Below are 27,932 nucleotides of genomic sequence, written 5' to 3' on the forward strand. Positions count from 1 at the left end.
ACTAGCTAGTTGAGTGAGAAACAGAAATCAGCTTTTGGAATTTAGGAGGCGATCTCAAATGCAGCAAAAGTACAAATGACCACCAAGAGCCTGAGGGTTTACCCTGGACTCGTCAAAGATCTGAATGCCAAATCTACAAAAGCCTGGCCTGTTCGGCAGCTGCTGCCAGAACTTCAACCAAAGGAACATCTGCTTCTTTGAAATGCCACTCATAATACTGCATACCAAGATAAACAAAGATATTTTTAAAGTTTAAACTCCTTAATTTTTAAAGTGATATAGCTTCTTTTTTAACCTTGAATTAAAATTTTTTTCAAGTTAATCACAGTCTTCTAGTCATTTCAGTCCTTCTACATGTGTACAAGACACAAATATGAATACACATATATGAATAATTGTCTTTCAAAAACAAGCAAGATGTAGGTAACAGTTACTAATGAGACTTGGCCTGTTAGGAAAGTGGTTTGAAAGACTTAGCATAAAGGCCTATTAGCCCTTTCTATTATATTCTAGATACCAGCCTTTCATAAGAGGCCATGAAATCAGAGAGAGAGAGAGAGAGAGAGAGAGAGAGAGAGAGAGAGAGAGAGAGAGGAAGAAGAGAAGAGAAGAGAAGAGAAGAGAAGAGAAGAGAAGAGAAGAGAAGAGAAGAGAAGAGAAGAGAAGAGAGAAGTATGGTATATGCATTTAAGAATGCTGACAGTCTTCTGATTCTAGACTGCATGAACATTTAATTATTACAGACTGTCTTTAAATCCTTCTAAATTGTTCTGTGTAAATACACTGTGAAGCCTGCCTCTCAACTATTTAACCTCCATGTATTTCAGAGTGTCCTTATAGTCTTACATGAAACAACCAAAAGTGACAACTAAAAGGGATGCAAATCCACTCTGGCCTAATCTATCGGTTTTCTGAGATATTGTAAAAAAAAAAAAAAAAAAAAAAAGGCAACATAAATAAAAACAACATCACAGCAAATGATTAATGAAAAGACCTCCTTCAGGGTAACAAGCAGAGTATTCCTAAATGTTCAGAGTCCCTTAGCACAACTGAGTTAGGAACTGTTCCTCAAAAAACAGTTTAACAATCCAGATTTGCATTCCCGTTACATACATTTTGCTAAACTTCTTGTACAGTACAATTTAAGAATTATAAATTGCTCCTAAAATTGAAGTAAGTTCAATATTTTCACAGGTAGAAAAATGAATGACTTTATAATATCAAAAATGTGCAGAAGAAAAAAAAAACCGAATAGCCTGGTAAACATTCAAGTTCAAGGCACACATCCAGCAAGCACAATGTTTGCTAATGTAAAGTCTTACCGAGTCCTCATAGATGCCCATAGGCAGGGGCACACCACGCAGGGTGCCGCAGGCTCTTGCTCGGGTCAGGCCATCCTGTCCTAAGTCTCTGCTGCCACATGATCCCCACCCCAGCGGATCCAAGAGCACTTTCTACCAAGTGAGTTTCCACGAAAGGCAGCCGCTGAGCACAGAAGCCTCTTCTATCAGGGTCCCTAAACACGCCCTTTGTGTGGGCCTCCACATTCTTGCTGTGCGTCAGAACTGCCCCGTGGAATGCAATGCCTCCGTATTGGAATGTAAACTTATTTGTGCCAGGCTATATAACCTGTGGGGGAATACTGGCAGGCAATCCTAACGCACAAAAATGATTAAACATGTAGTACTCTAGATATGAATGGTCCATGCTTTCATTTCTAGGAAATGATGAGCAGTCACTAAATCTTACTTCCTTCCTTTAAAATCTGACCAAATGACTGTAACGATGCTCCTAAACCGAAATCTATGTATTTATTTTGGACTTACAAACAATATTCGAGACATTGTCTTTAGGTAGCAGAGGAGCAACTAACTTTAAGAAAAACAATCGAACAGGAAACTGCTGATGCCATTAATTCCATTTTCAAAAAATCAGTAAAACATACAGGAGTAAATGTTAACAGACGTGGAAGAGGCAAGTGGTTTGAAAGACACTGTAAAAATGCATTTAATCTTTTTGTAATATTTTGTCCTCACTCAGCAACAAAAAAGGAAATAACAGCTACTTAAAACAAAAACATATACACACCACGCACACATATAAGTTGTGTGTGTAAATGACAAAACTGTTTATAAAGCATGGTCTTGAACAGGATCCTCTTTCAGTAGTAGCTACTTAAGCATACAATTAAGCTTCCTTAAATTTGTCTCAAGGCTCATTTAGAGATATTTTAACAATCATCACCCTGCACAAATTAACGGGGGTTTGTGCCGCTGCTCAGTGAATCTCAACATTTAACCTTTGCTTACAAAAACAGAGCACAGGGGGGGAAATCACAAGCGAGGGCCTCATAGCTGTGTTTCCTCCCCTCTGTTCAAGTCTCGGTATCCTGTTGGCTATGTAACCACAGAAGTACTAAACGTTTGATATTTATGCTATTAACATTTTAATTCCTTTAAAAAAAAAAATCTAACCTGCACTGTCTTCAACAGTATCTGTGAAGCACTGGCACTGCCACCTTCCGTGAGCTCTTTTCCCTGCAGCAGTGAGCGCTCCCCATTTCCCAGTGTGTTTTCTCTCAGCAAGTCCACGCGGCGGCAGGAGCTTGAGCAGAGAGCCAACATTCCTTCTGACGGCCAATTTCCTGCTCCGATGACCCACCCGCCCCTCCTGGCTGCAGCTCTGTGTCACGCATGTTGTATGGGCACTGCTTCCGCATACCAGCCTCATGACCTCAGAGGCTGCCTGACAGACGCTCTTTATCAATCCCCATTAATTCATTATCTACTCTCTTCTAAGTCAAGGGCAAGTAGGAAAATCTGCAATGTCTACTCTCCTGTGAGTCTTCAAGGTCAAATCCTTAGATGTGCTCTGCAGTGCAGTTTTGTCTTTACAATTTACCCAAGCTGTGTTACGCACACTGCTCTCCACCAAAGGAATGCTGAATCGTATGCCTGGCCGAAGGGATGATCATGGAAAAGACAAGCATAAATTTCTATCAAAACAACACGGGGAAAGTTGCAAGAAGCTGCCTTGCCTCCAGTCTTTCCATTCAAGAGTAAAAAGGCGGGGCTTACCTCACAGCTGTGTTGGGGTGAAGAGAGCAAGCAGTTTTTCTCCCTTGCCACAATCTAAACCGGGAAAGGACAGTGGTGGACGAGGGCTACCCTTTGGTAGTGCCTATGTCCTCGTGACCACTCTGAGAGGGAACAGCTCAGCTAAATTGATCTGCTGCTATCAGTCTACACAGTGGCACAAGCAGGTCTCTGCTGATCCCAGCGCTTCGCACACAGATGGCAGCTGAACAGTTTGTATAAAAGTTATGGTCCATAACACGCCTTTATCCAAAAATGCCTTTGTTAAATGTTCACTTTGCACTGCGCACAGCGTATCGTGTATGTGTGGAAGAGGACAAAGAAGCTTAGCTCTAAAATATTATCTAAAAATGACCAAAAAGATCTATGTAACTTGTCAATGAGAAAAATGGTAGATGAATTCAAATGAATTGTTGAGGTGAGCCCTAAGTCAGAAAGAACCTGAACTGATCTCAGGAATCAAACAGGATCTCAAGAATGCCGACCAAAAGTCTGATATTCTTTATTAAAGTCATATGAATGGCACCACTACCAAGCCATCGGCCTCCCAAAAACTTGGCAGAGACCAGAAGAGAAATTGAAATAATAGACATAATTCAGTCTACTTGACTAATACTGCATTAATAAAATTTAAAAGTTAATAAAAACCACATTTTCTGTGAACCATGCATTCACACACATATATAATTTCTTACGAAGATATCGAGTAACAAATGTCAATTTATTTAAAACATCTGAATGAAACATGGGCATTACTCACAAGCCATACTTATCTTGTTTCAGTTTGTCTTATAGGGTAATTGTTTTCTAGGTAATTTTTCCTTCTAATTCTACCAATACGTAACATGGGCATATTGTTTAACTTCTGCTTCAGATCTTCTCTTATAGACTGAGGTAATAAAAACCTATTACTTATAAAAAATAAAATACTTAGGAATAAATTTGATAAAGGGTGTGCATGATTTGTACACTAACAACTATAAAGCAGTGCTAATCTTGCAAAAGGAAATTATATAAGACAAATAAATTATGAGATATACCAGGTTCATGGTTTGGAGGGCTCAATATTGTTAAAACAGTAAACCTTCCCATAATGATCTATAAATCCAGTTCAATTCTAACCAAATCCTAACAACATTTGGTAATGACGGGCTGACTTTAAAATGAAAGGCTAAAATATAGAAAAGTTAAAACAATTTTTATAAAGAACAAAGGTGGGATGTAACTATGTAATTTCAGAAATTACTATAAAGTAACACAAATGAAGACAATGTGGTATTGTATGACATGTGAAGCAATTTAGAACAGAAGAAAGATTCCAGAAATAGACCTAAACAACTATGGTGAATTGATTTTCAACAAATGGTACGCAAGCACATTAATGAATAAATATTATTTTCAATAAATGGTCCTGAAACAACTAAATATCTGTATGGAAAAACATAAACCTTAACCCTTAACTTATATTATACATGAAATTAAATCAAAACGTATCTCATACCTAAATAGAAAAGCTAAAACTATTAAATTTCTAGAAAAACATGAGAAAGCCTTTGACATAAGGTTATGAAAAAAATTTCTTAAAGAGGACACCAAAAGTACAAACTATAAAAGAAAACATTAACATAATGGACCTTCTTTAAGATGCAAAGTTTTTACTTTTGCATAATTAAGAAAAAGGCAGAGAGGGATTCAAGTTGGAGAAGTAGGTGACAGTTACACTCACCTCCTCCCAGGACCAAACTGTAATTACAACTAAAGTATAGAGCAATCAGCCTGAATAACCAACCTGATAAAGGGTGCAGAGAAATCTTATAACCAAGAATTTAGAGAAGGGGCCACATCAAGATTGGTAAGCAGGGCAATGATGAAAAGGTCTGGCCCCGCACCCACATGTGGACTCCCAAGCCCAACGCACCAGAGCTGGAAAGAGGTGTCCACATAACATCTGGCCATTAGAATCAGCGAGTAATTTGTCCATTAGGGTGAGATGGGAGTCTGGTAGAAACCCAGGCGCCCTCTGAAAGGACTCCAGCAGAAGGGGGGCCACTCAGAGCAAACTGAAGTCATGTGAGGAGAGATAATGGAGTGTGTGGCTTGGAGAGAGAACTAAAGGGACAGCCCCCAGACTCTCTACGCAGAGTCTCCCACAGTGCACACAGGAACCATGTTTCCTGGAACAAGCACTCCCCTCCATGTGGCATCAGCCTGGGGAAATGCAATGGCCCAACTCCCCCTCCCAGTTGCTTCACCCTGCTGAGCTCATGCCCTGCCGTGGAGGAGAGGTCCGAGTGACTCAGGGGGTGTCAGAAACAGAGTGGTGTTGCTCTGGGGGGAGGGCTATCCCTCCAGGCCTAGTGCCTGACCAGTGGGCCTCCCGAAGGGAAGATCCATTAGCCCCACCCACCCAATGGCCACCCTGTAAAGATTGCACCCTGCAGAACTGTCAGCAGCTATGGCCAGCTGTGGCCAGTTTGGGCCTATGGTACAAACTTTCTAGGAAGGATATTGAGGAAGTTTGGACAGAATTGGGGAGAAAATGAACTGTTTATCTCTAGAGAAGGTGCCATTTTTTCTTCATTCACCTGAATTGCACCCTGAAATCCTACCCCACCACAAAGATTTGAAGTCACTAAGTGGGTGGTGGCTGGAATTGGTGTACCCATAGCATCAGTGATGTCGAAGACAAGTTAGCAGCCGAAACCGGTTTGGCTCAATGGATAGAGCGTCTGCTTGGGGACTGAAGGGTCCCGGGTTCGATTCCGGTCAAGGGCATGTACCTTGGTTGCGGGCACATCCCCGGTAGGGGGTGTGCAAGAGGCAGCTAATCGATGACTCTCTCTCATCGATGTTTCTAACTATCTCTCTCCCTTCCTCTCTGTACAAAATCAATAAAATAAAATAAAAAATAAAAAGAGAAAAGAAAAAAAAAGAAGACAAATTAGCAGCCTGGCTGGTATGGCTCAGTGGTTGAATGTCAACCTATGAACCAGGAGGTAACGGTTCGAATTCCTGGTCAAGGCATATGCCCAGGTTGTGGGCTCAATCCCCAATGTGGGATGTGCCAGAGGCAGATGATCAATGATTCTTTCTCTTTATTGATATTTCTCTCTTTCCCCCTCTCCCTTCCTAGCTGAAATCAACAAAATGATATTTTTTTCAAAATGAAAGAAAAAATAGAGGAACATAGTTATAAAGAATAAAATGGCAATAAATACATACTTATCAATAATTACTTTCACTGTAAACAGATTAAGGGCTTCAATCAAAAGACATAGGGTAGCTGAATAAATAAGAATACAAGACCTATATGTATACTGTCAATAGGCCCATCTTAGAACAAAAGACATACAGAGACTAAAAGATGGAAACATATTTCATGTAATTAAAAAAAAAAAAAAAAACCACCACAAAAACAGCCACAGTGACTCAGTGGTTGAGTGTTAAGCTGTGAGGTCACGGTTCGATTCCCAGTCAGGCCACATGCCCGGGTTGTGGGCTCGATCCCCCAAACATGCAAGAGGCAGCCGATCAATGATTCTCTCTCATCACTGAGGTTTCCCTCTCCTTTCTTCCCCTTCTCTTCCTTCCCCTCCCTACTCTCTCCCCTTTCTTTGCCTCTCTCTCTCTCTCTTTCTCCCTGAAACCAATAAAGATGTCCTGGGAGAAGAAAAAGGAAAAAGCTGGGGTAGCAAAATGTATATCAGAAAAAATAGACTTCAAAGCAGACTTTGATAAGAGACAAAGAAGGACATTATATAATGATAAAGGAATCAAACAAGAGTATATAATCCTTATAAGCAATTATAAATCTAAATAGGAAGCACCTAAATGTATAAAGCAAATCTTGATGGACATAAAGTGAGAGATTTTAATATTCCATAGATGTTAATGAATATATCTAGGCAGAAAATCAACAAGGAAACAGCAGTCTTAACACACTAGACAAGATAGATTTCATTGAAATTTTCAGAGCATTTCACCCCAAAGTACCAGAATATATATTCTTTTCAGGTGCACATAGAACATTTTTTAGGATAGACCACATATTAAGACACAAAATAAGTCTCAATAAATTTAAAAAGACTGAAATCATATCAAGCATCTTCTCCAACCACAGTGTATGAAACTAGAAATCAATTACAAGGGAAAAAACAACTGAAAACCACACAGACACATGGAGGATAAATAACATTTTACTAAACAATGAATGTATTAACAATGAGATCAAGGGAAAAATCAAAAGACACTGTGAGACAAATGAAAATGAAAACAGAAAACACAAAATCTATGGGACACAGTGAAAGCGTTCCTAAGAGGAAAATACATAGCACTACAGGCCTACCTCAAGGAAAAACACACACACACACACACACACACACACACACACACACAAAATCTCAAAACGATCTCATCTTTCACCTAAAAGAATAAAAAAAAGAATAAAAAAGCCCAAGTGAGTAGAAGGAAGGAAATAGTAAAGATCAGAGTGAAGATAAATGAAATAGTCTAAAGAGATAACACAAAAGATCACGGAAACCAAGGACTGGTTCTTTGCAAAGACCAACAAGACTGATAAACCTTTAACCAGATTCATCAAAAAACAAAGAGAGAGGCCCCAAATAAATAAAAAAGTAACAACTGACACCAAGAAATACAAAGAATTATAAGAAAATATGGACATATATATGCCAACAAATTAGACAATCTCAAAGAAATGGAATAATTCTTAGAAATAAGCAATCTTCCAAAAATTGGATCAAGAAGAAACAGAAATTCTGAACAGACTTATTACAACTAGCAAAACTGAAGTAGTGATTTAAAAAATTCCAACAAACAAATGTCCTGGGCCAGGTGGCTTCACGGGTAAATTTAGCAAACACTCAAAGAATTAGCACCTATCCTTCTCAAACTGTTCCAAAAATTTCAAGACACTCCCAAGCTTCTTTGTTAAACATACTGTAAATACCTATACAAATCCTGGAATACACATGATTTACACTGATGAAATGAAATGCTTTCAACTTACATTTTTCCTATTTGTAAAATTGAATTAAGTATAAATACTTAATGATGGTTTTCTAAATTCACCTTAATAAACCAAAACATAAGTTTATTTATTTTTACATTTTTAGAAAATTTATTGGGTGAAATTGGTTAATAAAATTATATAGGTTTCAGGTATACAATTCTCTAATACATCATGTGTATATTATATTGTGTGTTCATCTAAAACAAAACAATTTAAAAAAAATAGAAAAGTATTTAGAAGATTTTGATCAATGCCCTAATATTTTATTTATATAATAATATTCAATTAAGTAATAATAAAGTCTTTTTATAAATTCAACTTTTTAAAAATTATACTTTACACTCAATATTATTTTTTAGTTTCAGGGGTTCAGCATAGTGGTTAGACAACTGTCATATATTTTACAAAGTGATCCCCTTAGTTTTTCAAGTAGCCACCTGGCACCATACATAGTTATTACAATAATATTGACTATATTTCCTATGCTGTACTTTTATATCAATCATCATGAGTACTCTGTAACTATCAATCTGTACTCCTCAATCCCTTCTTCACCTTTTTCACCCAGTCCTGCACGTCCCTTCCTGGAGATCGAGCTCGCAACCCCAGCATGTGCCCTGACCAGGAATCGAACCATGACCTCCTGGTTCATAGGTCAACCCTCAGCCACGCAGGCGAGAGTATGACAAAATTATCTTAATGAAACTAACACACTTAGAAGTTTATAGTTTTAAAACATAAAGTAAGCCATCGATAAAAAAATAAAATTAATTGCAAAAACACCTAACCCCTATGAAACCATAAATGTGTAGCAAAAGTCAGAAATATCTAAGGAAACCAATTAACTTTTAATATGTTAAACTTATAGTTCATATTCTAATCAGTAATAAATATCAAGCAGATAGTTTTAAAACCCACACTACCTTTAAATTTTAACACAAGAAATTAATATGCATGTGTAAGCTATTATTTCACATTATTTATTTCAACTATTTTTACTCTTCAAGTACTATTAAGTAATTTTCAGTATATCCAAAAAAATAGATAAATAATATAGAATAAATTTATTTTCTTTAACATTCAAATATATAATTTTGTTGGCTTTAACATATATTTAATTTTATATAAATATATTAATATACTTTTTATATGTGTATATATATGTATAACTTAATTCATGATAAAAATAAAAAAGGATCCCTGAACTTTGGCTAATTTGTAATTTTAGTTTTATAAAGACATCCTGATTTTACCACATATAATTTCCTTCACATATCAATCTTTCTCTTTAACAATATCTTTCCTCTTGTTATTTTGTTAGCGTTTTCAGTACTGAAAGTGTGCTCCTTTAAACAAAAACAAATTTAGTTGCTATATATGTAAGAGACTTTGAATTCATAGGGTAAGACAGTAATTCACACATCCCTCCAGCCCACCCCCACCTCCAAAATAACTGGCGCAAGCAAGGCTAGTGAATTCCTTTACAGCTAACAGCAGGTAAGCAATTCAAACATTTGACTGAGAAATACTGTATTTCACTGACACACACAGCAGACATTGAAACCTTTTTCAAATACAGAGTGGTCAAATTATTATGCGTTCAGAGATCATAATAACCTGGCCACTCAGGGTATAAAATTTACTTCTGCAAGAGAAACCCAAACATCACTGCAAATAAGGATTCTTAGGGTGAACTCACATACTCATATTCACCAAGGATCATCAATGACAAATTCCCTTACTGAAGACCCCTCAAGCATAAGATGACCTGAAATACCCATTGACCCCACACACAGAAACAGCAGAGTCCCTCTCTGTGAGGCTATGTACTTACTTTGTTGAGACACTACCAAAGCCAGTATTCCAAGGACTACGAGAGCTTGCATTTATACGTACAGCACATCTTGAAGTTGTAGTTATAGCAACCAAATTCCCAACTTGATCCAGCAATTGAACTCCCTCTCCAGAGAACCGTTTTTGCTCTGTGCATCAGGTATCACATCAGAATATGATTTAAAAGGGCAGGGGTGGTCTAAAAAAAATGCTAAAAAAAAAATCACTTTAGCTATCCAGAATGAAGGCATTTCAAACTGGAGCAGAAAGTACAACTAATCCCCAAAGGGGGAACATTTTTAGTATACTCCATTTTATCATTTACATATTTAACTCTACTCCTGTAGTTTACTAGAGACCTATCTTATCTAAAATTTAACACAGACTATATTTATGTCAAGTGGGACTAAACTCTCCCTTTAATACATCAACTCTAGTCAAACCTAGTTCACAGGTGTCATCATTTTACTTGCCTTATTTGGCACTCTTTCCCATGCATATCCTTAAAAATCTTTAATATATATCTTTACCTCATATGTGTCGTGGGAATACTTGGACCTGAGTGAACTTTAGGTAGGACAAGTAGGAATTATGGGTGATGCAAGACTTGAAGGAGTATGGCTAAGCTCATAGAGTGTGAGCCTAGGGCTAAGGAGAAGAATGATCTGGCGATTAAAAGAAAAAAATGCAATTAAACTACTAAGAGAATGTGAGGGAAAACTAATGAGCAAGTGTTAACAGAGGCTACTGGCTGTCTATTCTCCTTAGAAGGGTATTTTTATATGACTATTTTTAGTGCAGCACATTGCATCTCGGAATAAAACACTACATATCTTGGGCTCCTGGGTGGCCTGAATTGTACACTACATTCTGGACAATGAGCTATAAAAAAGGATGTTTCAAAAAATCTGATCTGGATGGAAGTTAACTTTCCCTCCTGCTTCTGGCTTCCACCGCAGACACCATAGCTGGAGGTGGGTATGAACCCACGACCTGAAGATGGAAGCTATGAGCTGGCAGAATATGGAAGGCTGTAAAACTTTTCGTACTGTGGAGCCACCAGACCATCCTGGACCATCTACCTTCTGGGTTCTTGTACACGATAGAACAATTAGCTCCTGCTGTGTCTATGCAACCAAAACTAACTGTAATTGATACAGTAAGCAAAATAACATCCAACAATATGCCAACTGCCCTTCCCCCCTCTCTGCACTCCTGCACAGATGCACTATTTCCAGCGTCTCAGGAACTTGCCCCAGACTCCTTCTTCCATTATGTTGCAGCCTCATTCTTTTCCCTGATTCTTCTTCTGTCCATTAACTTGACATCCAATAAATCATGGGCTACCACATAATTATTCCTAAAAGGGAATATGTTAGCTTAAGTCATCTGAGCTCATTATACAAGGGATCAACAAGAAAATGTCTGTGCTTTTTAACAATGACACAGTGACACTATGGAGGATTGAAGGTATATGGGGAGCTACTTAAATAAAGCAGGTGACACCTGAACAAAGGCAGGGGTGTGTGGATTCAGGCATTTGATCTGATCCATACTGTCAAGTCTAACTCTGAAGTGTTATTTACTTAAAAAAAAAAAAAAAAAAAAAAAAAAAAGTCAGGGGACAAAAGTGAGGTCAGAACTGAGACTCTCAGAAATTTCTACAGTAAGTGACAAGCAGGCTATCAAAGGCATTAGCGATAGGGAAAGCAGGTGGTCAATCAGAACTGCAGGTGTTTGTTGCGTCCCAGATATGGTCTCTAGAGCGCAAGGGACCTGGAGCAAATTCACACGGAGATACAAGTGTTCCACATACACCCTTAACTCCTACACCCGCCTCTCCTTTAGTGTATGCAACAGGCAAAGCACAAACTCCAGCAACACCCAACCACCCACCTTCTCCATGCTTGCCCTTAAACAGCTGAAAGTTGATACGAAAAAGTCAATAAATCTATGACCACACATATCAAGTGGGCACTCAGCATTACCTTTGTTTCACAACTTCTCTCTCTCACTTTTAACTCCTCAATACCCACCACTGAACTCCCAAATGTTTGGACCTCTGCCTTTTATCCCAAACCTGTGTGAAAAGGGCGGTGCTCTTCCACTCTTTCCAAAGCTAACAGCTCTCCGCCTTGTGGGTTTCATCCACACGGGCAATGACTTCCGCTCTTTCCTATCATACCTACTTACTCTTCTTAAATCTCTCCATCAACATACAAACGTGCACTAGCATCTTCTGATTGTAAAGAAACAAATTCCTCTTGATTTCACAGCTCCCAGCCACCACCACCCGTTTCCCTGCTTCTCTTCACTATAAAATTCCTCATTTTGATGAAATTTCTCTTCGGCCAGCTTCTTATTTTCCTATTGTCTCCTCAACCAAAGTGATGTCTCTATTTTCACCTTGTTGCATATCCTGCAGCGCCAGACAAATGAGCCCTCTTCCTTCTCAAAGCATCACTTTATCTCTTGGCTCTGATAACACACAAGCTGCATCATATTCTAGGCCAGCACATAAAAGGAACTTAATATTTGTAGGATAAATGAGTAAGACAAGGATCCACATATAAAGAATTGCAGGTGAGCCATTTAGAAGACAGGTCGGGATAGAAGGACTCATTAATATTAATTAGGCATCAAGCTGATGAATCTCTTGAAAAGACAACCAGTAGCCTAAGGTAATGTTTAATTCTAGAAATTAGCTCCAGTCATTGTACTCATCACTTTTGATAATCCTCTTGGTAAACAATTCTCTTAAGATATGAAGTTTTTTAGGATACTATTTCTTGTGGTGATTAGGTTTTACACATTAATGTTTTAAAAGGACAATACAATTACCATTCATTCTTGATAACTATCTCTAACTTAATATTATAGTAAATACTTAACCTATGTAGTAGAATACTCTTGATACAGATATGTCAGGTGTTTGTTTTTTTTTAAACTGCCGATGGAATAGATGTGGAGAGAAGTAACTGTAGAAGACACACACATCCATATTTTGTGTGTGTGTGTGTGTGTGTGTGTGTGTGTGTGTGTGTGTGTATTGTTCATAAGCTAGAGGCCCAGTGCACAATTAAATCGTGTATGCCCTAACCTGCCATCAGGGCCATGTCCACCGCCCCGCAAAGCCTTGCACGTTCTGTGGACGCTGCTGGCGGCCACAATGCCCCAGAAGTCCCTCCCGCCACGGGGCCCATCAATGCACCTCCTGGTGAGTCTCGTAGTTGGTAGTGATACCATGATGGTGTCTTGATCACAGGCCTTTTATGATATAGGTGTTCCTATGTATAAATCAAGTTGAACATTTTTAAGTTAACATAGAAGTAACATTTCTATTTACTGACTATTGTCAATAGCTGGCCAACTATTTACAGGCCCCCAAACAACTGCTTCTACAAAATAATGTGATAACGGGTAATATAAGACAATGCCTGAGATAATGAGTCCTTATACAGCTTGTCAGTGCTTACTAATTCTGCCATCATCCATTAACTTTAGGTCATTCCAAATATAAATTTAACAAGGTCTTATGTTTTCTCATGGAAGGGAAGGGACACGTTTTTCATTTAAAGAAATAAACAGCTTCTAACAATGCTAGCTATAAAGAAAACTTCTTAACTTATGCATCACCTCATTTAATCCTGTTTCTCCCCATGGCAGGAGAGAAAGCATATAAGACCAAAACATCATTGGTAAAACTCAATGAGGACAGTTTAAGATAATTTATCATTTTTCTTTTGTGGAGTTTTTAAATTTTATTTTTCCCATTCCTTCTTCAATAACCACTCTTTCCCTTTCGTGCTTAACCTGTGCTCCCATTGCTGTGATTTTGCCAAGACCTAAAGGACAAACTTACCTCTAATATGCCATTTTCAGAACTCCGATGTCATTTTTCTTCATACCTTTTGGATAAATGTAATGTCCAGTAAAGTTACCCACCTTTCCATCACTTAATTCACTAATGAGTTATTTTTAAAATGCCACACTCCCTTCTCCAAAAAGGTGTCACATGATATAACAAATTTATACTCTTTAAATAGTATGATTTTTCTATTCCTATATAGCTCTTCACATAAAATAAGAAATACTATCTAATGTGTCTTTAGTCTCTACTGCATATAGGATTATTGGCCCATTGTTTCTCTTTTTTTCATTACTATAAAAACACCAAGTTCTCAGCACAATCAATTAACTTACCCCATAGCACTGGCAAGCATAAAGTAGGCCTGTGCTTTTTAAACTCAAGTAGCTCATTGTTTGTCATGTGAATCATAATGAGAATAGTATTTCAGCCTCTCAGAACTGATTAGTTAAATGTCTTGTTTTCCCACTTATCTTCATGAAAGCTGCCAGCTCTAATTTAAAACATGATCTTGGAGAAGACCATAGCAAAATTTTAATTTTTAAATTGTGGATATATTTGGTCTCAATGAAAGAGAAGCACTAATGGCAAGTGGGCACTTTCAACATAGTACAAATAAATGATGTGCGCATTTCTCTCAACTTCCTGCCGTTACCTGAGACTTTATTCACCAACAGTCTGCCAAGTTATGCAGCTTTGTAAACTAGACTTCTCATTAATGCCAAAATCACTAATGCCTTCCCAGCTATTTTATGGCCTAAAATGCATTTCTATTCTAGATAATTTGATGCTATTCTTGTGCCTTCACTCCGGCTCTCAATCCTATCTCTGTACCATTACTCATTCATGCTCTTGACTACACTCAGATTTCACCTCCAACCACTGCCCAGCAATCTAAATCATAACCTCCCACCCCCCACCCCCCAAAAAAAATTCACTTCCCTAAGTTAAAGCCACCCTTAATTACCACCCACAAAACACCCCTATCTTTGAAGGGGTTTTGCATACTTAGTAGTCTTCACCATATCAATTTATACTGTATTATCTAATGAAACCTGGGCAATTTTTTTCATGTTTCGCATAAAACTGCCTCCTCTCCCCAACCAAAAATTAAGCTACATGACGGCATGGAGTAGGCCATCTTGCTTCCTTTGTATCCTCCAAAACGTACTGCAGACACCAACAGAAAGGAGCACTTAGTACAAGTTTCAATCAATATTTCAAATAACATGGAAACATGCCTCAAAATTTGAACTCTACCAAATCTAGTTTAGAATGAGACGGAAGAATCCATAAACATTAAAGGGGACCCAGGAACCAATCCTAACTTCTGGTGGCATTTCAGCAGTTTCAACGGATAGTGCTGGCCAGACAGAGACATCATTTCTCAGGACGTTTGTACCGTCTGCTCCTGACACAACCTGGCAGCCGGACCCTCACGTCATGCACTGGAGGCCCAGCCCTCTCTAGAGGTGTTTGACCCTAATCCCTCTGGCTCCTGGGCTTAATTACAACCCTTCTCTTGGTATCTTCCACTTTCCAAGACTTTTAGCCAGCCTGGGATTATCTTTCCCTTCAACCTTACTGCCCCTATCCTGGCCCCACATTGATAAGAAGTGAAGAGCTTGTTTACCAACTGCTCTATTTGTGAAACACACATAAAGTTTTTTTTTACTGTCAGAGCAATAAAAATATTGTTTATGGCCGAAACTGGTTTGGCTCAGTGGTAGAGTGTCGGTCTGTGGACTGAAAGGTCCCAGGTTCGATTCCGGTCAAGGGCATGTACAGTATATTGGTTGCGGGCACCTCCCCAGTAGGGGATGTGCAAGAGGCAGCTGGTCGATGTTTCTCTCTCATCGACGTTCCTACCTCTCTATCTCTCTCCCTTCCTCTCTGTAAAAAAAATCAATAAAATAAAATAAATAAAAATATGTTGTTTATGATTTAAATATGGTGCGTAAGGCAATTTCTATTAAAAGGCCCCTTCTGGGCAGCCTCTATGGTAAAATTGATTCAATTGAGAAAACCAGGCTCCATGTTTTAATGAGTGATTCTTTTCCAGGACCGTGACCAACATATATTCAAAGAAGTATCTGTATAACAATAATGCTTCATGTCTTTGTTGATTTTATTATTTTAATTTTAATTCTCACCCAAGGATATTTTTCCCCCATTGATTTCTAGAGAAAGAGTGGAAGGGAGGGAGGGAGGCAAGAGAAAGAGAGATCGACATGAGAGAGACACATCAATTGGTTACCTCCCACAGGCACTCCTATCAGGGCTGGAAAACCTGCACCTACGTGCCTTTGACCAGGAATCGAACCTGCGACCCTTTGGTTCGAGGGATGACACTCTAATCGCTGAGCCAAACCGGCACTTCCTGTCATCATTAATATCTAATGTTTTGTGTTTTTTGCAAATAGATGTAAAAACGATTTCTATATTAGTAGAAAAAGATCCTAACTCTATGAGTTAATATACAACCCAGGTAAACTATTCCCTTCTCTAACAAATAATCCAAACACCAAGTTGAAAGTTTAGAAACACAGTCTAAGCCTTAAACTATGTTTAATATCTAAACTAGAATTCTCAACCTTTCAAAGAAGACAGCGGCCAACAAGTAACATTTGTCCAAGTTATTATATTGTGACTTTACTATAAAATAGGCTTCAACATGTAAAGAGCCAGGCAGTTTTAGAAGTGAGAGATTTTGAAGTATATAACCATTTTTATTGAAGTGCCTTAAACACACTGATTTAGACCGCAGTAGGGCAATAAACATTATTAATATTTTCCTGCCCTTATGCAGAACCAAAAATACATTAAGGAAAACCATTTCCAAACCTGCAACTTTCTATAAGATCATTTTCATCTCCTGCTTTCCAGCTCCACTTGCTATTGCAAATGATGCCTTTGGAAAAATTACCTTTTCAAGATACGTCACTACTTTCTGCCTGTCACCGTCCTAACATATCAACCTACCATGACTATGGGTATCAATAGCATGTCCTAGAATCGTGCAGCACACAACTTGCACATCTTAGTGGTCGCACCACTTTGCCTACAGGAAGAACACAGAGTTCGCACCATTGGGATAGTCCTCTCTGGCCAATGTCCCCTCTGGCAAGTTCCTAAATGAGAATCAGAACAACCTTTGCCGCATCCCTAAATTACCTTTGCCCACTATCTTTCTGATCATACAAAGAAACTGAGTTTACTTCTAACTAAGACTTTAAGAAAATCAGAACTATAAATCATAAATTGCCACAAGGATAAAAATCATATTCCAAATAAAGAGTTTAGCTCTATCTTAGGGCGACATAACATGTAACAGCATATTATTATAGCCACTTGTACATATACCAGTGTTTCAAAACTTGATAAGTCAATTTGATTTACAAGAAAAATCACAAAAACAACATTTGTATCACTGGAATGGCTCGGCATGAGGGAGAGTGGGGAAGCTGTCCCTGGAAGTCACACAGAAAGTCAGAAGCTCCATAAATGTTATAAACCTCATCAAGGAATAATAATATTCATGTTTGAACAACCAAAGTAAAAATAATCAACCAAAACAACTTTTCTCTGTGTAAAGAGAAAATGAATAAATTTTTAAATAACAAAAATCATAGAAGGCTGACTTAAATGGCAATTGAGGAATTCAATACAGCTAATTAAGTCTGGAAGCCAACTGACAGATTTCCTGCCATGTGGAACTCCCTTCTCAAGTGATGCTATCGGTCTCAAAGCAATTTCATGAGAAATGGTCAAGAAAATATGAAACTGTTGTTCAAAGTACTTTGATTTATCGCTTACTAGTAAGGGTATGTTACCTGTTAAAATAAGTCAGAATTTTTAAGAGAATGATCAAATTGTGTATCATATAAACTGATAACCAATTTCTAGGCTAACATAAAAATCATGGTAAATGCGAAGAATCATCTGTGAATTCGTGATTTTATAAAAACACCTAAGCCATATTATACTTTAACCAAACCTCAATATTTTCTGGAGAGAGAAATATATGTGACCCACTAAAGTCAACTTGTAGCCAAGCGCAGCTTAGAGACTCTTTCACATTAAAACAGTCTCCGCACTCCTCCGAAGGCAACATCTCCAAAGGAAACAAACAACTTGGAAAGAGCAAATGTCACCAGGTGCAGCATGAGGGAATAACCTATATATAGTCCCAGCTCGTCACTCAGCCTGAAACACCATTCCTTCCCTCACCCCATTAACGTACTGACTTGCAAGCATTTGACATGAAGCCAGGGGAAGAGTGACTTATGTCATCTTTTAAAATAATTAGACAGAGAGTCCAAAACATGTGTTCATGAAATAGGTCTGAACTGCAAGTCCTCTCTCCCCTAGAACAACAGCTTTCTGAACATTAGGTTCCTGTTCCTCACGGGAACGAGCTGCTGCCTGATGAGCTGTGGATGGCTGGGAGTCCGGGAGGACCACCTCAGACTCCTCCAGGGTGCTAGTGCCGTGGGCTGCAGACGGAGTTTGTACAACAGACCTTGCCACAAGAGGATTGGAAGCCACTAGCTCTGTTCTCTGTAAGATGCATCCATTTCAAATCACATTCATTAGAGCATGACTTAACCCTTCACTAACTTGTGCAAAGTTCAAATAAGGGAACCTTAAATGGATATTAAAATGCAGGAAGAGTAAGTCTTTGCAAAGAGTTTTTAATGTTATGAAGCAATGGATATATACAAATTGGTTGAAATAAAAAAGACATGAAATTATTTATAAGGTATGTTCTTCAGCATGTGCAACATGTACATGCAAGACAAGATGGAAAAACACTGAAATATTAAAAGCTGATTATCTTGGATGAGAGATTTGAAGTGACACTTTTCCTTCTCTTTATCTGTGATAATTTATATTTATATAATTATTATTACATTTTACATTAATTTTAAAAATATGCCAATCCTTAAATATTCTTTCTTTATTTTTATATAATTATTATTACATTTTACATTAATTTTAAAAATATGCCAATCCTTAAATATTCTTTCCTACACCTTCCTCCAAGTTAGGAACCAAACAGCAGGTTCTGTGTTGAAGGAGTAGAAAAGTGTCGCTGTTCAATTCTCCATTCCTCTGGGAACGAGGATTCTAGAATTACAGGAACTGTTTCAGAGGGTCACTGCAAGCTTCCCAGGCAGAATTCTAGGAATTCCACCCTACCCGAGTTTCTTCAGTCATAAATTGCAGGTAAAAATGATACTTGCCTCAAAGGACAGTTGTGAAATTAAACGATTCAATACATATAAATGTTTCAAACATTTAAAATAGTGCCTGGCAAATAGAAAGCACTCCCAAAGACTAAGCTATTTTCATCATTTTATTACAACAACTATTGCTACTTCTAGTACTACTATTGCCACCACCGATGCAAATACTATTACGATAACTACTGCTACTATGAGAACAACAAACAGTTGACTGAGCTTCCCCCTCTCATGGGGCCATGTTCCAAAGGGAATAACGCCTGCCAATCTGATCTCCGGGAAGTGGAAGGGCGAACAGGTATCGGGATTGCACCAGAGATTGTGTTTCATGAGACAGCAATGTGTCCCTGGCACTGTCTCACCACCATGCTGGCCGCCAACCACCCATCTCAGTGCCTTCTCTTACCACTCCCAGGACCACATTACCTCTCCCCATCTCACTGATTCTTTTTATAAAAATTTGTTTACGTCTTTAAAATAAATTCTTAACATGCCCTTGACCCATTATGACCTAACATGTTTTATTATTATGTTAGGTCCGTGGTCGGCAAACTGCAGCTCACGAGCCACATGCAGCTCTTTGGCCCCTTGAATGTGGCTTTTCCACAAAATACCACAGCCTGGGCGAGTCTATTTAGAAGAAGTTTAAGTTTAAAAAAATTGGCTCTCAAAAAAAATTTCAATCATTGTACTGTTGATATTTGGCTCTGTTGACTAATGAATTTGCCGACCACTGGGTTAGATGATAGAAGGTAAGGAGGGAGAGTATTCGTCTTTAATAAATTTAGTCATTTAAATAAAGTATTTAATTAATAATTTGAAAGAAAGATAGTTAAGCAGTTAATTTTTTTTTAAATCTTGAGTCAAAATAAAAATATGTATTTCTGAAAAACACACAATTGGAAAACACAACTACTGAAACCTAGTAGCTGATACCCTCACTCAGGGAACCTAGAAACACACTGCCATTATTTATAACAGATGAGTCCTAATTCTCTTTGGCCATAGCTGATTGGATCTGGAACACATCGGCACCATGCCAAGCCAATCAGACGGTAGCCTGAACAATCCAAAGAAAAGACACAGGCTCTGCAGTCAAATGGTGTAAACAGTAGGGACATAAGGTCATAAATCAACAGTTGGCACATACAAGCCAAAGTCACAGGGAGAAAGACATTAATAGCCTTAGAGAGCGGGAAGCTAGTCCACAGACAGATGCAAAATTGAGAGACCATATGGTCCTGAGAGGCAGAAAAGTCAACCACAGTTCCTGGCTTTCCATTGCTAGTCCCATGTGGTCTCAATGAACTTTCTTTTCCTCTCTTTGGATGCTTATGAGATTGCCTGCAATAGAGGCAGATTTTATTCTCTATGAACACACATGTCCTAAATTAGCCTGACATGTTCATGTAACAAATGGACATGTCAAAAGCATGTCTTTTGTTCCTGTCCTTTGTTAAAGAAATTGGAACAGTGTTTACAACATAAAACAGTCTTTTCTTACAAGACTTATGCATTTAACACCCAAAGGCACTGATTTGCTTTGTTTCAGAAGAGGAAATAGGAAGAGAAAATAATTCTACAAAAGAACTCAATCTTGCCAGAGGATTTCAAGCTCCATGGATAACCTATTAGCGATTGTCGATACCATACCTGCTTCTTGGAAGAAACATGGATTCCTTAATGAACACGGAACCAGAGAGAAGAATATACCAGCAGGTCCCAATATCATCAGGACTGAAAAGAAAAGGGAATAGAATCAGATGATTATCCATAACAACAACAGCAACAAAAACATACACAGCACAAAGTGTAGTACCCATATTACTTTCAGAATCATAAAGGACAATGAAATAGTATAAAACTTGTCCTTAAAAATACCATTATTTGACAATTGGAATCGTTTTTTAAATTATTTTCTATCCCCCAAATAAGCTAAGGATATTTGTCAGTATATTTAAATATTTTAAATGTTCCTTGAACATTTAACATTGACCATTCCCAGTTTTATTTTTTTTTTAGTTTAATTTTTTTAAACTGAAAATACTTTCCACTGCTTCATAAAACAAAAAAATATATAAAGATGTAAACAGTAAAACTTTGTCTTCCGAACCCTTTCCCTGTCTACCAAGCTCCCCCATTTCTCCACCACACTTCTTGGATATTCTTTTAGAACTTCTTCATGCATCCTATCTAATAAAAAAATAATATGCAAATTGACTGTTGTTCCAACACACAAGATGGCTGGCCCCATGTAGACACAAGATGGCCACCACAAGACGGCCAGCAAGGGAGGGCAGTTGGGAGGGACCAGGCCTGCAAGGGAGGGCAGTTGGGGGTGATCAAGCCTGCAGGGGAAGGCAGTTGGAGATGACCAGGCTGGCAGAGGAGGAAAGTTGGGGGTGACTGGGCCTGCAGGGAAGGGCAGTTGGGGGGGACCCAGGCCTACAGGAGAGAGCAGTTGGGGGCAACTGGGCCTGCAGGGGAGGGCAGTTAGGGGTGACTAGGCCTGCAGGGGAGGGCAGTTAGGGGCAATCAGGCTAACAGGGGAGCAGTTAGGCATCAGTCAGGCTGGCAGGGGAGTGGTTAGGGGGTGATCAGGCTGACAGGCAGAAGCAATTAAGGGCAATCAGGAAGGCAGGCAGGTGAGCAGTTGGGAGCCAGCAGTCCTGGATTGTGAGAGGGATGTCCCGGATTGGAGAGAGTGCAGGCTGGGCTGAGAGATACTCCCCGCCTTCCCCCCTCCCCATGCATGAATTTTGTGCACCAGGCCTCTAGTATGCACATAAAAATGGACACCTATTCATATTCCCTCCACCATTGTTTATTTCCTTTTTACAGAAAAGACAGTATACTCTACAGTGCTCTTTCCTTTGTGCTAAACCTTAGAGATCTTGGCATCAGATTGCTGTCTTTTGAACACTCCATACTTGACACAAGTAACCCCTTACTGGGTCATTTCAGTTGTTTTTAACAGCATGCAATTATTTTCAAAAAATTACAACCACAATGAGTCATTTTGTATATATAGTAGTAACTGTAACCAGTATCTAGAAGTGCAACTGTTGGGCCAAAGAGTACATACCCTGTCATTCTGATAAATCCTGTTATAGTGTCTTCCATAAGTGATTAGGATTTATTTGCCTACTTGCTTCACCACAGCCTTACATTACAGCTTGTTACATTTCACATGATCTCACTCATTTGTGGAATATAATGAACAACATAAACTGATGAACAAAAACAGATCCAGAGACAGAAAAGCATCTATCAGACTGTCAAACCTCAGAGGAAAGGTAGGGGAGGGTGGGGGTAAGGGGAAGAGATCAACCAAAGGACTTGTATGCATGCATAAAAGCATAACCAATGGACACAGACACCAGGATGGTGAGGGTATGAAGGGACAAAAAGAGAATAAGGACACATTTGTAATACCTTAATCAATTAATTAATAAATAAAAAATTAATAAAATAAATTTTTATTGATTTCAGAGAGGAAGGGAGAGGGAGAGAGATAGAAACATCAATGATGAGAGGGAATCATTGATTAGCTGCCTCCTGCACATGCCCTATTGAGGACTGAGCCCACAATGCAGGCATGTGCCTTTGACCAGAATCAAAGCTGGGACCCTTCAATCCACAGGCCAGCGTTCTATCCACTGATCAAAACCTGCTGGAGCAGCTTGTTACATTTTTTAACAGCTTAAAACAACATACATTTATTATCTCTGGAGGATAGCTGACAACAGATGACTTTATTTTTTTTATTTTTTAAATTTTACCTTTCAATTACAGTTTACACAATATTATTTTGTATGGGTTTTAAGTACACAGCATAGTGGTTAGAAAATAATATACTTTACAAAGTGTCCCACCTGATATTTCTAGTACCCACCTGGCACCATAGTTATTATTATTATAATACTAGAGGTCCAGTGCATGAAATTCGTGCACAGGTAGGATCCGTAGGCCTGGCTGGCGATCAGGGCTAATTAGGGCCTTCCTTCCCCGGCTGCCAGCCAAGGCCTTCCTTCATTCCATGCTGCCCCCTGGTGATCAGCGTATGTCATAGTGAGCGATCACACTCCGGGTATCCCAGTCAAACTCCCAAGGGGACAATTTGCATGTTATATATAGAGATCGTGGACTATCTTCCCTATTCTGTGTTACATTTATTCAACAAATGTTTAACAATTTTATGATGAAGGCTATACAAGTTGTTTAGAATACTTCAGAGAACAACAACAAAAGTGATCCCTGTTTGCATAAAGCTTATAAAGCTGGTGGGACAATACAGGTCATCTATAATATTAAAGTGTAATATGCTAATTAGACCAGCGGTCCTTCTGGACAACCTTCCGGACGAAGCCCAGACTGTGAGGGAAGCCCGGGTCCCAGGTGCCAGAGGGAAGCTGGTGCTGGCAGCAGGAAGGGGGTGGGGGGAGAGGAAGGAAGGAAGGCCTACTCTTGCACGGATTTCGTGCATCGGGCCTCTGGTTAATAAAACTTAATAAACTGAAAACATTTTAAGTCAGTGCTCCTGAGGGAAAAAATAGCATAGGGTAAGGAAAAAGGGGTAGAGTGTTACAGTTTTAGATGGGTGATCAGGACAATCTCTCTGAGAAGAGCACTTGAGCAAAGGAGATGCATTAGCCAAGTGGAAGGATCCCTGAGGAAGCGGCATTCCAGGCCCAGGGCAGGAGGATCTCAAGTGGAAGGGCAGAGGCCACCAGCTCACACTGCCCAGCAGGGAGGCCAGTGTGGTGAGGCTGAAGCACAGCGGGTGCGGGGCAAGCCCCAGGGCTTTCTACCACAGAGGCTTTTAATTACACTTCTGGGGTTCTGCCCATCTGCTTGATGAAAATGATATTGAAACCAAGGGTCCTTATAACTTTGATTGGATTTAGCGTTAAATCCTAGCTCTAGACAACATCTCTCTCTACATACACATACAGGGTGGAGAAAGTAGGCTTATAGTTAGTTGTTCATATGGAAAGTAATACAATAACTCATAAATAATAATACAAAAATCAGCTCTGTTTTGAGTACTCACTACTGTGAACCTACTTTTGTCCCACCGTGGATAGAGCCCTGGCCTCCCTTCCTCCTGATAACCCCCGAGGCAGCGGAAGGCAGTAGCCGGACCTGACTAATGGTCTGGTCCCGGACCTCACTGTGGGCCACGCACCCTGGACCTCTAGCAGGCTAAAGATAATGTCTGCCCTAAGTTATGTCTCAGCTCCTGAGCCCTAAGGTGGAACAATCCCATGAAAACCAGACAGAGGGATCCTGGAAAGACCTCAGAGCTGTCTCAGGACCTGAAGAAATGCTTTATCCTCTGCACCTCACCTCCAACCCATCAGCTCCTGGACTGACCCCGAGCCCCACACCAACAGTGGTTGGAAACTTTGGCCTCATAATCTGTAACCTACACACCATCAGGGCCTTAGGGCTTTGAAGCATTAGCTCCCCATTCGCCTGGGTGGTGCCATTTATCATAAAACAGCCAATATTCCCCCCACTGCAATCCTCGGCGTTCAGTGTTTGGCTCTGCCAGCGCTGGGTGGACAAACTCTTTCTGTTCCGTGACAATATCTTAGTGTAATTTTACATTTCTTTTTCTTATTGTTACAAGAGCACACTTTTTTCTTACGTTGTGAGTCACATCTATGTATTTTCCTGTGAAATCAATTTATAACTTCTAGCTGATTTCCTATTAAGGTGTGTTAATTTTTTCTTATCTGGAAACATATATTAAAACTCAGTAACATCAACCTTTTGAAAGCAGGAGTACAGTTTCCCCCAAGGAGTACCGTGGCTTATGCTTCGACTGTTTGCTGTGCTTTTTGCCATGTGTTTAGTTATTTTATTTTATAGTCAGGTTTAATTACAGGCTCTGCTCCTATTAAAACAAAAAGCTAAGCATAGCAATGGCTTCACCGAGAAGGAAGTTCATTTCTCTCACACAGAACAGCCTGAGCACCACCAGTCTAAGGGAGACACGGCGGCATCCTGGTAGAGAGACCCAGGCCCTTTCTATTGTGTGGCTCCCTCATTCCCAAAGCATGGCTTCCATCCCTTATGCTGAGGTGGCAGCTCCACATCTCACCACTACATCCACATTCTAGCAGGAGGAAGGGATGGGAATGAAGGGCAAAGTTTCTTTTCTTTATTATTTTTTTTTTCTTTTTCAATTACGAACATAGATTTCTCTCAGATCCCAGCAAATCACATGGAAGTATTGCAAAGGGGTCTCGGGCAGTCTCTGCCGAGACCTTTTTTTCCTTTGTAAATAGATTTCAAAAGTTTTCCAAGGACATTCAATTCTATTTCCAATTCTAAATACCTAAATTATTTAAAACAGCAATCACTATCACCTAATCATTTTCATTTTGCTCTCTGGCTCCAAAGCAAATCAGCAGTTGATCACTGTTTCTCCCCAAGTCCACTCTTACCCAATTTCATAACTACTGATGGCCTCAAGAAAATATATTTTTTTAAATATATTTTATTGATTTTGTACAGAGAGGAAGGGAGAGAGATAAAGAGTTAGAAACATCGATGAGAGAGAGTCATTGATCAGCTGCCTCTTGCACACCCCCTACTGGGGATATGCCCGCAACCAAGGTACATGCCCTTGACTGAAATCGAACCCGGGACCCTAGCCGATGCTCTATCCATTGAGCCAAACCTGTCCCGGCAAGAAAATATTTTTAAAAATTGTCAAATAGAGTGTTGTTCCAAGGAAGTCATAAAAGTAAAGTGACTTCTCAAATGCAAATGCAAAGTACTTCAAAAACAATTATTTATACCCCTTCTCCTCAGCTTTTAATCATCAGCTTTTATAATGAACAATCATTTACCTAGTTTGAGGGGTGGAGGAAAACTGTCATTCTTAACATAAGATGACAGCATTATTACTAATACTGATTTATGTCAAGTAAAAATGTGTTTTGCCAGCTGCAAGAACAGTTTAAATTTTTTCAAATAAGTAATGACAGTGGAATAAAAAGGAAAAGGATCTATTTTATAAAGTTATTTTAATCTGCTTTTACAATGGTCATCTTATCACCAAAGGTTGGTCAACAGAAGTGAAATATAGAGAACAAGGAAGTTAAGGCAGATTACCCTTCTCTGTGGGCTTCAGCGAGTTAGGAGAGCTGCTGTAAGAATTGAATGAGCAATGCTCATTAAATGAAAATAACTATTCTATAGATTTCAATCACATTTAAAAAGTACAATACATGTCACCAAGATCTAGATTAAATGTTACATAGAGACTATAGCAAACGTTCACTAGAGTTATTACATAATTTATCCATTTTGAAGGCAAATTACTAAGGATTAAAAATATCCTTATAAATCAACTTTCCTGGCACTGATCATAAAATACCTGCCCTGCCTGGCTCAGTGGTTGACCATGGAACTATGAACCAGGAGGTCATGGTTCAATTGCTAGTTTATTCCCTATTGTGGGTCATGTAGCCAATCAATGACTCTGTCTTATCATTGATATTTCTCTCTCTCATTCTCTCCCTCTCTCTCTCCCCCCCTTGTGCTCTGAAATCAATAAAAATATATTCTAAAGATAAAAACCAATGAGGTAAAAAGCAACCAATGTTTAAAGTGGATAAAGCACTGTGACAGCAAATATTATGGTACCTGAATACTCAGTTATTACCTTGTAATTAGGGTTGACTCTTCATATTGTGGCAAGCAGTTAGACAGACATGAGCAGAGCAAGGACGATGGGCCAGGTACGAAAGGTCCCCAGGGCGGAAAGCCCTGAGTGCCAAGTAAAGGACAATTGCAGCATGGGTTCTAGTCCCCAGGCTGACCCCTCCTTCCCTAACATATCTCTCATCATTGGGTCAGAACCCCTGAGCTTTCCTTTCTCGCAATAACATCTAGGCCTCGTTTAGTTGTACTTCAGCTCCAGGCCCAGAAAAGCAGCAAAACCGGACAATCAGGGCCAGCGGCAATGAATAATGACCCCTGCCCTGGCAGTAACCAATCAATCAGTGGAGGCCTAGACCCTAAAAGGACACACCTGGAAAACTGCTGAATGTTCTATAGGTATTCCCCTGCCCTGCCCTCCCCTAAAATCTCACCCTTAGGACAGAGGACCCAGCAGGCTCTCCCTCCCGGGAGCACATCCACGTCTTTCCCTTCCTCCCCCCGCTCCCCCCACATGCCTCACCTAGACCTTCCTCACTTCTAAGCTCCAAGGGCCATCCTTTGCCTCCATAACTTGTTTCCTAAGGCCATTTCTTCTAGGAATTACTTCTTCTACCTCTGTGATTTTCTAAATAAATATTCTCTTATAGCTTGAGTCTTGGATTTGAATTCTCTCCTAGTCAGAACTCAAGTACCACCCACAGATAGGTCCAGTCTAACTCTACTGGTCTAAGTCGTGGTGTGGTTCCCACCATCCCAACAATATCAGCAAAATCTTGGGAAAGATTGAAGAAAGTCAAGATAAGAAACTTGTCCTCTCAATATCTCCCACTTACTATAATTTTATTTACCTACGGATGATCGTTCCTCTACTTTTCCCCCCAAAATTCAAACTTTAACTCATCAGAGCGATCATGGCTTGAGTAGGCATTTGCAGAGAATGACCTCTCCGTCAACAAACATTTATTAAATTCAGTGAGCATTTCCTATGCCAGATAAGATTACTGTAAATTCCTATACTACTGTCTTGTCTCTTTAAAGATTCAAGTTTTACAAAACCAGATTAGAAGACTATAAAAACACTCTTGTTTAAAGATGTCCTGGAATAGCTGTCAACTAGAAAAGTCCTCCTCTCCTCCCACTCATCCCCCACTGAACTCACGCCTGGTTTCTGTCCTGGA

General features: G+C 39.3%; 1 protein-coding gene across 12 annotated transcripts in view; it reads right to left on the bottom strand.

Moving 5' to 3' along the window:
* RAPGEF2 (Rap guanine nucleotide exchange factor 2) overlaps window positions 1-27,932 on the bottom strand; it is a 229,467-nt gene that overhangs the window by 113,639 nt on the left and 87,896 nt on the right. For 6 of the 12 annotated variants that reach the window (XM_084884153.1, XM_084884156.1, XM_084884149.1 and 3 more), the window contains exon 4: window positions 20,728-20,811. In XM_084884153.1, the coding sequence (XP_084740279.1) occupies window positions 20,728-20,811 (84 nt within the window). Of the gene's footprint in view, window positions 1-1,322; window positions 1,656-2,474; window positions 2,679-20,727; window positions 20,812-27,932 lie in introns of those variants that run through there. The other 6 variants (XM_084884151.1, XM_084884160.1, XM_084884157.1 and 3 more) reach the window with 5 other exon arrangements.

This window comes from Pipistrellus hanaki, assembly GCF_964339955.1.
Source record: "Pipistrellus hanaki genome assembly, chromosome: 5".
In the NCBI taxonomy this organism is placed as follows: Eukaryota; Metazoa; Chordata; class Mammalia; order Chiroptera; family Vespertilionidae; genus Pipistrellus; species Pipistrellus hanaki.